This window comes from Macaca fascicularis, chromosome 9, assembly GCF_037993035.2.
Source record: "Macaca fascicularis isolate 582-1 chromosome 9, T2T-MFA8v1.1".
Taxonomy (NCBI): domain Eukaryota; kingdom Metazoa; phylum Chordata; class Mammalia; order Primates; family Cercopithecidae; genus Macaca; species Macaca fascicularis.
In genome coordinates, this window is record NC_088383.1 from 1384242 (window position 1) to 1397186 (window position 12945).

The following is a 12945-nucleotide window of genomic DNA, read 5'->3' on the forward strand; positions in this document are numbered from 1 at the left end:
CCAACAGCTCCACAGTAGCAGACGTGCTGCTCAGCAGTTACTTTCTATTCTGTCAACACTTGGTGATGTTGGTCCTTTAAATTTGGGTTTTAATTTGCACTTACCCAGCGATTAATGAGGTTAAGCTCCTTTTCATGTTTAACACCCAAATTTTAATAGACTTTATTCTTTAGACCAGTTCAGGTTCACAGCAAAATTGGGTGGAAGGTAGAGAGTTTCCATAGATCCCCAGCCCCTCCACACACACAGGCTCCCCCACTATCAGCATCCCCATCAGAGTGGTCCATTTGTTACAGCCGATAGACGTCCATCAACACATCGTTATCACCCGAGACCAGTTTACTTGAAGCTTGCTCCTGGTGTTGGACAAATGCATAATGACCTATATCCACCATTTTAGTACCATTCAGAAGAGTTTCACTGCCCTGAAAACCCTGTGCCCTGCCCACTCATTCTTCCCTCCCCTCTCACCCCTGGCTTTTTACTGTTTCCAGTTTTCCCTTTACTGGAATGTTGGAGAATTGGACTCTTTCAGGATGTAGCCTTTTCACGCTTCTTTCAGCAACATGCACCTAACTTTCCTCCTTGTCTTTTCGTGGCTTGGTAGCTCATTTCTTTTTAGTGCCAAATAACATTCTACTGTCTAGATGTATCAGTTTACTTATGCATTCACCTACAAGAATTTAAAATAGAGAAGAGAATGCAGTGTTGGAGATTTACATTTGGGAGTCTAAACCATGTATGTAGTAAATAAGTATAAAGTATGTGTGAAAATTGTAAAGTAGAAAGCTGTCAGGATATTTGAATAAACACAAATATACACTTCACGCTGTAAAATGTTAGAAAATGTGTAAGTACATACTTAGGGCTGAAAAAGCACCTAGAGAGGAAGGGTGAAGAAGAGGTGTACCTGAAATAATAAAAAGAAAATCCCATCTGTCAAGAGGGGATCTAGAGTACCTCATCCCATGAGGAACTCCCAACCTTAGTGAGAGTCCAGCAGACAGATCCAAGTGAGAGGATGAAACCACTGCACGAGCACCCCCTAGGGAGCAGGTGGAGGGCAGTTCCCACAGGGACCCACTGCGGGTATGACCTGGACTTGTCCCCTAGGGGGCAGGTGGAGGGCAGTTCCCACAGGGACCCACTGCAGGTATGTCCTGACCTGGACTTGTCCCCTAGGGAGCAGGCGGTGGGGAGTTCCCACAGGGACCCACTATGGGTATGACCTGGACTTGTCCCCTAGGGAGCAGGTGGAGGGCAGTTCCCACAGGGACCCACTATGGGTATGACCTGGACTTGTCCCCTAGGGAGCAGGTGGAGGGCAGTTCCCACAGGGACCCACTGCGGGTATGACCTGGACTTGTCCCCTAGGGGGCAGGTGGAGGGCAGTTCCCACAGGGACCCACTATGGGTATGACCTGGACTTGTCCCCTAGGGAGCAGGCGGAGGGCAGTTCCCACAGGGACCCACTGCGGGTATGACCTGGACTTGTCCCCAGGTGCCAGGGCCAAGTGAGAAGAAAATGTGCCTTCCTTCCTATTACACCATTTTCTGTTTTGGTCTTGTTCTCTTGATAATATAGGTAGGGAAGCAGAATCAGCAATTATATAGAAAGCCACCTCTACTTTGTCCTTAAAGGAGTTGGCAATGGTTTGACCAGAATCAAATAAGTATATATTTTGAAGACTAAGAATTTAAAACAGTTTAATAAAAAAAAAATTATAGCTATCACTTAGCTTTCAAGTTCAAAACCAACACATCTGCCTTTGGGGTCAGAAGTGGTTACATCTAGGAGACGGATACTCCTCTTTATAAAAGATGAAGGAGTTCTAAATCACCAGGTCAAAAGACATTCCTACTTAGATTTTCTGGATGGCAACCTAGTAATATAACAACAGTAATATCTAACCCTTGCTAAGTACTTACAAGGTGCTGGGTAACAGTCTAAGGCTCCAATATCCAATTCAGTAGCCATGGCAACTCATAGTTCTTACGTAACTAATTATATGTGGCTTTCAGCCTAAAACTTGCTAGAAAATAAAACTAAAAAAATCAGAAACAATATTATAAATGCAACAGAAACTATATAGGCAATATCCTATTAGTGTATCAAAATTTTAACAAACTAGACACAGTATTAAAATGCAATTTTTTTTTACTTTTCAATAAAACACTTGCTAAACAGTCTTGTCTGAAATTATAAATTGCCCAAAGTTAACCATAAATGAATCATTCTATCGAATTTAACATTTAACTTTGTAAGAAATAAATTTTTATTTTTCTTCATTATCATACAGCATTTAATAATAATAAAGCTGTCTTGAGATTTCAAATTTGAGATATCTATGGCAAGTTTATAAAAGTACATTGATCAAGGTACAATTTTTAACATTAATATACACATTCCATAATCTCAATCTATTTAACATGAACACTGGCCTTTGTCGTTGTTATTTTTTTCTCCCTATAACATTTCCTGACTCTATAGGACAGCGGTTGACGCTGTCCCCCAGGGGCATCTGGCAACATCTGGTATAACTGTGGGTGTCACGGGAGAGGGATGCAAACAGCATCCAGTGTGTAGTCCAGGGATGCTGCTCATCACCCTATAATGCACAGCATGGAACCCTCCCTACCACAAGGATTTCATCCAGCCCAAATGTCAACAGTATCAAATTTAAGCAACTCTTATCAAGTGGGACACAATTCCTATTTTATGAACACCTCTGTGCCCACTGTAATTCTGAAAACACAGACTTTGCTAACTAGTAAATGCTATTTAAAAGAAGATTTAACCTAATCAATATCACTTATCAAAAGCAATGGTTGACTTTAAGTATCAACATGTTTCCAGAATGAATAAACCACACAATCAACTCAGAATGATACAAATTAGGGTCCATATCATTTAATTTCCCTTGAACCTGCTCTGCTAGTTTAATCTGCTAATATGAAAGTTAATTAGGACTGTTTTGAAGGAGTGAGACAATAGTTTCCTTTGCACATTTTTCTGAACTATGATAAAAATTTAATGATATATAAAGCACCTGGCAAATAGCAAGTACTCTGCTAGTGCTCCAGAAATGTTTATCACAGCTTACTAAACACACAGGGTTTCACTTATTTGTTCAAATTTCCCGTAAGTATGTTATCTGCAAAGGTTAAATTAAGTTTTAGTTGCTCTCTCTCATTTTACAATAATCTCTTACAAATGTTGCTTAGAAACAGAACACATATCCAGGGCATGTGATACAAAATTATAAGTTAGTTTTTTCCACACAAGTTTTAAAGTATCAGTGTATATAACACATTCATGATAGTATTAAATGATAGAACTAAATTTAATGATTAATGATAGAACTAAATTTAATGATCAATTAATGATAGAACTAAATTTAATGATCAATTAATGATAGAACTAAATTTAAACTGAAAAAGTCATTCTAAGTTTGTTAAGTAGAGACATTTTTCAGTAATCACTTACCTGCATATTCACATTCTGTGTATTTTCTCATGATCAACAAACTGATTCAAATGATTTAAGTTATCCCACCATTTAAAGAGAAAAGTCTCTGCAATAATTTGAAACCATGGCGTTATCTTAATTTCACCACTGGCTGCTTTTTTCAGAAGTTCTTTTAGTTCTTCCTTGGACACATAACAAAAGCTTTTAATCTCATTGGGATCTGGATTCAGAGTGACATTCTTCCTCACAAACAAAATGTAATCAATTTCATGTTCACCCCAGATACCGTCCGACTGAGCTTTGTAGTGAATTCGTGTCAAATAATTAATTTCTTCTGGAGGAACCTAAGACATTAAAAAAAAAAAGTAATTAAAACATTGGCCACGGCCGGGCGCGGTGCCTCACACCTGTAATCCCAGCACTTCAGGAGGCCGAGGCAGGTGGATCACGAGGTCAGGAGATGGAGACTATACTGGCTAACAAGGTGAACCCCATTTCTACTAAACATACAAAAATTAGCCGGGTGTGGTGGCGGGCGCCTGTAGTCCCAGCTACTCGGGAGGCTGAGGCAGAAGAATGGTGTGAACCTGGGAGGTGGAGCTTGCAGTGAGCCGAGATTCTGCCACTGTACTCCAGCCTGGTGACAGAGCCAGACTCCATCTCAAAAACAAACAAACAAACAAACAAACAAACAAACAAAAAAACCATTGGCCACAGTAACAAAAAAAAAATCTAAAATTAGCTCACTGTATTACAGCAATATCTTGAACAGGAGTATAGTTTTAGGATTAGAACTTTTAAAGCATTAATCTCCTATCAACAATATATGGAAATCTTAATATAACATATGGAAAAATGATTATATTATTAGTTTCAAGTGCTTGCGTTTTTTCCTGTAGGACCAAAAAGATAAGTTTTTTTTTTTTTTAATGTTAAAAAAAAGGGGCAGTCACTCAAACTAGAAATGTGACATTCTTCTTCTTTCTTTCTTTTCTTTTTCTTGAGACGGAGTCTTGCTGTCGCCCAACCTGGAATTACAGCGGCATGCATCAGCTCACTGCAACCTCCGCCTCCCAGGTTCAAGCGATTCTCCTGCTTCAGCCTCTTGAGTAGCTGGGATTACAGGCACGTCCCACCATGCCCGGCTAATTTTTATATTTTTAGTAGAGACAGGGTTTCACCATGTTGGTCAGGCTGGTCTCGAACTCCTGACCTCGTGATCCACCTGCCTCAGCCTCCCAAAGTGCTGGGATTACAGGCGTAAGCCACCATGCCTGGCCCGACATTCTTCTTTCTCGTATTTTAAGATTGCTTTTTGGAAAATATAGACAAGAAAAACTTTATTTATCCAGGTCTTATTTAAGGGGGACAATTCTAAGAAAAAAAATTATTTCAATTAAACGAACTAGATTTATGGTTTATATTCCTAAGAATTTCCGTAAGAAAACCTTCACCTTTTTTTGTAGGGGGGGAGTTTCAGGTGAAAACTGGAAAACCTGCTAGTTAAATTCTACAAGAGCTGTAACACTTGAAAATATTCATCTTAGATTTGATCAATTATAGAAATATTCAACCTTATATAGTGCTTAACTGATCAATCCATCCCAGTATCGAGCTAAGTTTTGACGAGTGATACTAAGAAATTAAAATTTAAATAATCTTTATTCATGATGGTTTGTGGGGCTAACTCATAACTCAGGAGGTTACCAAGCAGAGAACTATGTTTGAATTTAAAACTTTTATTAAAAACCTTTTTAAAGTATGTTTGGGTTTCAGCTTGTATGGTTGTGTAGTAGAGCCGGTTACCTCTTCCAAGGGAATTCCTAGCTCAGCTTTCAGCCGCCTCTGTGCTGCTCGCCTCACTCCAAGGGCGTCATTTTCCTCAAGCTCGCCTGGATTACTTAATGGATGACTACAACAAGTATTAGTAAAACAACCTGGAAAATGTTAATACAGAGACAGATCAACTTTTCTTCAAAGTAGGTCTGAAAGATCAAGAAAAAGTTTTATAAGTAACTGAAAAATGAAACATTTTTTAAGGATTTTAAAATGAGTTATAAAGGCCTATCAGTAATTATTTTAAGGATTTTAAAATGAGATATAATGGGCTATCAGTAATTATGTTGTGAAACAGACTACATTTGTAGGTAAGTTCCTTATAATGCTTCTTCAACCAAAAAAGATCAAAGTGTAGATAATACAGATTAAAGATAAATATATAAATCATACATATTGCCCAATCACTTACTAGTTCTTATTTTTTCTTGCTGTTGTATTAGGTTGCACGCATTGTGTAAACCTAATTTATGTAGAATATAAAACTATGCCATTCACAGGATTTCCTTTGTGACCGTGGCTCCAAGAATTCAGAATGATAAAAAGTCAAGTTAATGTACAAACAAAATATTGTACATTAAATGTACTAACCTGGAAAGGTAATCTTAGCATCTGATCTTTGCTGTAGCAGAAGCTTATTTTCAGTGTTGAATAAAAAGACACTAAAAGCTCGATGCAATAATCCTGAAAGCAAAAGAAATAACAATTACTTTAGCCTTAAGTACCAGTTATTTGCTGAATTCTCTCCTTGCAGTTCAGAATAACATTAGTAACTTCCTGCTGCTTTTGCTTTTTCCCATGGTTTATCCACATGCATAGTCTCTGCATGACTATGGTGAGAAAGAGCTCTGCACTGGGCAGGGAAGTTGACCGTCGAGTGAAGGAAATGGTGATGCTGGTGGCCCCTTTCCTGCAGTCAAGTTCCCTATCAAGGACATTCAGTTCTCGGAAAGTGGTGAAGGCACACTCTTCCCTGCATGGTGCCCGCCTCTCTCCATTCTCTAGAAATATTAGAGGCTAGGCTGCTGCTGTATGTCAGGGTTAGTCCCTCTTTTATGAATCCAGAATAACTCTGAAGAAGCCGAGTAAAAAGCGTGAAGAGAAATGGCTGTAACAGAAAGACAGCAAAGCAGATGCTAATGACTACACTACTTAACGAGCTGGAACCAAAGAGAAAATACGGTATTATTAAAGCCTGCACTTCCTTGAACAGAGTGCTCTTCTCAGCAAATGGGAAATGCCTACACAAATAGTGTTATAAGAAAGACTATTTCAAAGCATCACCTTTCTCAATGTTCTCATTCAGGTGACAATTCTTCTTGGTCTCAGCCCCAATTTTATTGTCATTTTCGTCAATAAGGATACACATCTCTGCCAGGAGTTGAACCTGTTGCTTGTCGAGGTGGTCAGTGTTTATTTCAGGCATCATTACAAAATGTCTGATCTGTCCTAGAACACTAATATTAAAGGAAAAGAGAAAGAAAGGCCATCATATATTTTTCTGAATGTCATATAAACACAGGTTAATAATGATGTTGCTTCCCCATCTGCAGTTGTACCACTCTGCATCCCCACAGGGACCCCAAGAATGCTGCCAGCTGGCTGCTCAGCGCTATCTCGGTCATCATTTCTCCTGCAGGTTTCACAGTTGGCCTTTTACCACAGTCATGCTCCTAAAAACCAAGCTCAACGTTCCACTCTAAATTCTTGACCTCTGAGCTATTCTGCAGCACCTGATACTCTTTTTTCCAGTGTGCTTTTCTTCCCTGGTTTTTGGCCCCAACCTAACTTTTCGTCCTGCTTTTCCACACGAGCTTCTGTAATCTCTAGAATGTGCTACCACTGCTGTCCTGAACTGTTTTTCCCACTGCCTGTCTCTGCATAGTTGCTCAAGAATGCCACAGGCCAATCTTGGCTGAAATCCATTTTTTCAAGGCACAATTTATGTGTCAGACATTCAATAACCTTTCTACCAATTTCACAGTAAGACTTAATCCAGTTTTTCTCAACCCAAGCTCCTGATCAGAAAAATGATTTGTATGAGTTTTGTCAATTTCCCCCAGGACAGTACTTAGCTGATATCATTCTAGATAAACAGGAGAAGACTTAATTCGTTATACTCAATAGATGCTTTAAGGCAGTGCTTGGCAAGTTTTTTCTGTGAAGGGCCAGATAGTATGAACTCTGCCTCTGTAACACTAAAATAGTCACAGGCAACAGGTGACCTGGGCAATATGTGAACTGAGTATGGGTACAGGCCAATATTTACGGACACTGAATTACAACTTAATTTTCATGTGTCAGAAAATATTGATTCTTCTCCATCCATTTAAATATGAGAAAAACACTCAGCTCACAGGACGTAACAACAGGCAGCAGGCCAGATTTGGCCTGTAGGCCACAGTTGGCCCATCCCTACCTTAGTGAAACAAGCATTAATTTTCTGAACCCCCATTAATCCCTCCCATGTGATTAAAATGTAAAGCACTTACTAGGGTACTTTCAGTATTCTGACTCACACTTTTACATATCTATATCCAGCAGCATCTATGGTCTCTAACCTTTGTATCCTTCAGGGCACCTTTACATAGCCCGACCTTGAAGATTTTTATTCCCTTTTTTCTTCTCCTTTATTTCTGAATGAATTATATATACACACACACACACACACACACACACACATATATATAAAGAGAGAGAGAAAGAGAGAGAGACAAAATCTCACACTGTTGCCAGGGCTGGTGTGCAGTGGGGCGATCTTGGCTCACTGCAGCCTCCACCTCTCGGGTTCAAGCGATTCTCCTGCCTCAGCCTCCTGAGTGACTGGGACTACAGGCATGCACCACCACACCCAGCTAATTTTTGTATTTTTAGTAGAGACGGGGTTTCACTATGTTGGCCAGGCTGGTCTCGAACTCCTGACCTCGTGATCTGCCCACCTTGACCTCCCAAAGTGCTGGGATTACAGGCACGAGCCACCGCGCCCAGCCTCTACACAATATATTTTGAAGATCCCTTGTGCTCTACTTTCTATGTGACTTTATTTCAAATATATAGATTTTACTGAAATACTTTTTTGTCTTTTAGAGGGAGTCTCGTTTTGTTGCCCAGGCTGGAGTGCAATGGTGCAATCTCAGCTCACCACAACCCCCACCTCCTGGGTTCAAGTGATTCTCCTGCCTCGACCTCCCAAGTAGCTGGGACTACAGGCGTGCACCACCATGCCAGGCTAATTTTTGTATTTTTAGTAGAGATGAGGTTTCGCCATGCTGGCCATGCTGATCTCGAACTCCTAACCTCAGGAGATCTGCCTGCTTTGGCCTCCCAAAGTGTTGGGATTACAGGCATGAGCCACCATGCCCAGCCTACTGAAATACTTTCAACAGAGTTCAAGCATACTGCAGAATGTACACAAAGTGTTTAAACAGCTACTTAATACAAAGTTCTAGACCCACATAGGGTCTGGGATGTGTATGTGTGTGCGTGTGTGTGTGTGTGTCAGGAGTCAGTGATGATGGAGATACTGATAGCTAATACAAAAAATCTGAAGTAAGGTTAATGATGAAAACAAATCAAGAGGGAAAATAATGTGAAAAGGAAGTTGACTTCAGAGTTAGCCTCAATTTCTCAATTTTAGAAAGATTTCCAACTTCTATAGGCTAGTTTTATATACAGTCATCCTTTGGTATATATGGGGGTTGGTTCCAGGACCTCCCACAGCTTCCAAAATTTAAGGATACTGAAGTTTCAGATATAAAATGGTATAATGTTTGCAGATCACCTGTGTATATCCTACTGTATACAGACATGTGTCACATGATGGTGTTTCCGTATACTACAGACTGCATATACTACAGTGGTTCCACAAAATTATAACAGAATTGACATATTCCTATTGCTAATGATGTTGTAGCCATTGCAACATCCGAGCACAACACATCACCTTTTTTATATTTAGACACACAAATACTTGCTATTGTGTTATGACTGCCCGCATTATTCAGCACAGTAACACACAGTCCAGGTTTAGGCCTGAAGCGACAGGAAAAATAGCCTAGGAGCCACTGGCGACACCACACAGCCCAGCAGCTCCACTGCCTGTCTACACCACACAGCCCAGCTGCTCCACTGTCTAGGTCTGCGTCAGCACACTCTGCTTCCACAAAGATGAAACTACCTAACAATGAACTTCTCCAAAGTATCCCTGTTAAGTGATGCGGGCCGAACGTTAAATTATCATCTGTAGATGATCTTATAATATCTAAAACATGTAAATCCTACATAAATAGTTGTACTATATTGTTTACAGAATGCCTGTATATGTTCAGTACAGATGAAAATTTCTTCCAAATATTTTATAATGTGCAGTTGGTTAAATCCATGGATATGAACCCCAAGGACACAGTAGGCCAACTGTATCTCGGCTCACAGCAGCCTTCCCCTCCGCCTCCCAAAGTGCTGGGATTAAAGGCGTGCACCACCGCCCAGCTGTAACGACAATTGCTCTTTCAGGATTTTCAGAATTCATATTTTAAAACTAAGCTTCATAATAACAAGATAAAATGAATACGTCTATTTATGCGTTTAAAGATAATACCACGTAGCAGACGCGGGAGCACATCACCCAACTCAAGAAAAAGGCCTAGTTAAATCTATGCGGTGCTCCCCATCTCTTCTCCTGCTCCATTCCCAAGAGAAGCGCCTTGAATGTGTTGCTGTCACCCCCTTGCACGGACGCAGGTGTATGCACCCGCGTCACACGCGTGGACTCGGCACGGGGAGGCCGGCGTCGTCACGCTCGTGTTTCTGAATTCTCTAAGAGGAGACTCGCAACTCAGTCTCCCGCGACTCGGTTTCCAATTCCACGAGTTCCTAAACCTCAGGTTACTGTGCGCAGACGACGATCTTTTCCACTGACAAAGAATGGTAACGTCTTCTTCGCCCCAACCCACGCCTCCGCCTTCCACAGGGCGCGGGCGCCCACCACAGCCCGGCCTCGCTCCAGTTCGGGAGACCAATGCCGCCGTCCCCAGATGTCCAGGCCACCGCGCCGAGACCTCACGGGTGGCCCAGACCTCGGGCCTCCTCCCCGCCCCGTCCCGCAGCTCCCCGGTGCCACCCTGCCCCTGTCTCCCGAACTCCTGCCCCTACGCCAGTCCACAGTACCTGATCGGCCTCCGGCCACAGACACCGGCCGGTCCCGGAGCGCGCCCACTTTGAGCGCTGTCCGCAGCGCGCACCGCCCACCGGGCCGCGCAGCCAATCGCCCGCGCCAGCGCCAGTCCGCACCACATTGCTCGGCCAATTGGCGCCCGTACACGCCTGACGTCACAATCTCGCCAAGGGTCGCGCGGTGGCGCCACCTCCGTGGCCTGTGGCGCCACCTCCCTGCCTGTGGGAATCGCAGACGCGCGAAGCACCGGGAACCTGAGTTGTGAGCTCGGGTTCCGGCCGCTCCCGAGGGGGTCAACACGCCTCACCCCCAGCTCCGCAGAGGCAGCGTCCCGCGACTGGGCGGTGCCCGAGACCACACCAGCCGCCAGCCAATTACGCTTTCGATTCTGGCGTGCGAGCCCGAGGCGCTGCGAAGGGTGCCAAACGTCAGACGTCTCGAGGCTCACGTCTCGAGGCTCGCGTTCTGTGGAACCTAGCCCTCCCGGTCGGAAGGCGCCCGCGCGGCTGGGCCAATGGAAACGGAGGAAAGGCGGGACGTTACTGCTGACTGGCTGGTTGGGAATCCCCCCTCCCGAGTTCCGCCGCTGGGACTACGGCGTTTGGCTGCGGGGCGAGGTCTTGCACGTCTGGAACGGTGGTCGTCTGCGACCGGGACGAAGGCGGAGCGGAGCCGCGAGAGGGGCGGGGCGTTCCACGCTATGTTGGGAGTGTTCGCTTTCCGGGTACACGACAGGACGTGCCAAATGGTTTCATTTTTTGAGACAGTTTTGCTTTCGTTGCCCAGGCTGGAGTGTAATGATGTAGTCTCCGCTCACAGCAACCTCCGCCGCCCGGGTTCAGGCGATTGTCCTGTCTAAGGCTCCCAAGTAGCTGGAACTACAGGCATGCGCCACCAAGCCCGGCTAATTTTGTATTTTTAGAGAGGGGTTTCCCCATGTTGGTCAGGCTGGTCTGGAACTCCTGACCTCAAGAAGTGATCCACTCGGCTCAGCCTCCAAAGTGCTGGGATTACAGGTGTGAGCTACCGCGCCTAACCCTCTAAACCTTTAAATAATCGTGAAATGTACTCGCAGCTACAGCGAATTCAGCTGTTTCCTCTACCTTTTGTGTGGAATTTAAAATACTGAACTTGAGATGAACCTGGTGCGCACCAGTTCTCAAACTTCTTGGTCTCAGGACTCTTGCACACTCTTAAAATGTACTGAGGACCCTCAAAAGCTTTTGCTCACTGTTGTTTGCTACTGCTATTTACTAATGTAGAAATTAAACATATTAAAATATTCACTTAAAAAACACATGACACTAAGTTACATTTTTATTCAAAATCTTTTCCAGACAAAAAAATAGACTGATTTTGTTTTACACGTTTGCAGATCTCCTTCATGTCTGGCTTCACACAGATAAGAAAATCTGGCCTCCTGCATGCGCAGCAAGTCCTCACTGCTGTCAGTGCGTTCTTGGGAATTACTTTAAGTGAAACAACATATAGCAAAACCAATTTTACCAGAGGCTAAAAAATAAGGATTAAGTTCCTAAAGCATACTTTTGGCCACGGAAAAAAAAAATCACTAAGCTTCTAAAGGCCATTCTAATGTTAAACATTGAAATAAACGTGAGCTATACATACATTTAAGAAAGATTAATAAAAAACAAGATAATTACTACTTAATTATTCCAGTTCTGGGTCATGTGTAGCTGAAGCCTATTTCAGTAGCTCAGGGCACAAAGAGGGAACCAGCCCTGGACAGGACGCCATTCCATCACAGAGCCACTCACACACCCACACTCAGACTGGGGCAGTGAAGACACACACCAGTTCACCTCACGTGCACACCTCTGGGATGTGGAAAGAACTGCGGTACTCAGAGGAAACCTATGCAGGTGTGGGGAGAACACGTAAACACCACAAACACAGTGCCACTGGCCGGGAGTCTTTTTCTCATCCATGTTACAAAGAAATGAATGAGCACCTGCTGTATGCAGTTTGAAAATTGAGAAGTATTTTTTAATAGCCTTTTCAAATTATCTTGGTTATTCTTTTTCGATACTACTACACCAAAACACGAGTGGTGGATTTTCCAATTACTATTTGGAATGTGAAACCACTTCGATGGACATTTTATACTCTTGTTACATTAAAACTCATTATTTTTGACTAACTCCAATGTCTATTTTCCTATGCATGAGGTTGAAATGTCATGCATTGGTCATTTGGAAAATATTGATTTACTGAATTAAATAAATCTTCGAAATGCTAAAACATTTCATTATTCAATATCAAACAATCATATTGTTAATATCACTAGTAATCTCATCAGAAAAGCTTTTAAGTATTGGGAAGCTGGCTTAAGTATTGTAGCACTGGCGTCAACATAAAGTCACCAAGTTCTTGATGGTTTTAAGTTTTTTTAATTTGAATTTTTGCATGAAAATTCAAACATTATTGGCAACAAGTACTAAGAATT

The 12945-nt window shown here is 42.5% G+C and overlaps 1 protein-coding gene, 1 long non-coding RNA gene and 1 other non-coding gene across 3 annotated transcripts; all 3 read right to left on the reverse strand.

Annotated features, from left to right (window-relative positions):
* Positions 1-611: 611 nt before the first annotated feature.
* Positions 612-2048, reverse strand: LOC141407636 (uncharacterized). The gene is made up of 2 exons (XR_012417330.1): positions 1930-2048; positions 612-673 (listed from the first exon to the last, which is right to left on the reverse strand). It is a non-coding gene; the product is annotated as an uncharacterized lncRNA (long non-coding RNA).
* A 204-nt stretch (positions 2049-2252) lies between these two features.
* Positions 2253-10967, reverse strand: IDI1 (isopentenyl-diphosphate delta isomerase 1). Its single transcript, XM_005564517.4, has 5 exons — positions 10472-10967; positions 6590-6762; positions 5897-5989; positions 5276-5406; positions 2253-3813 (listed from the first exon to the last, which is right to left on the reverse strand). The coding sequence occupies exons 1-5, from the start codon at positions 10597-10599 to the stop codon at positions 3496-3498; spliced, it is 843 nt and encodes a 280-aa protein (XP_005564574.3). The 5' UTR covers positions 10600-10967; the 3' UTR covers positions 2253-3495.
* LOC123566983 (U7 small nuclear RNA) lies at positions 4937-4999 on the reverse strand. Its single transcript, XR_006689696.2, has one exon. It is a non-coding gene; the product is annotated as a U7 small nuclear RNA (small nuclear RNA).
* Positions 10968-12945: the final 1978 nt, after the last annotated feature.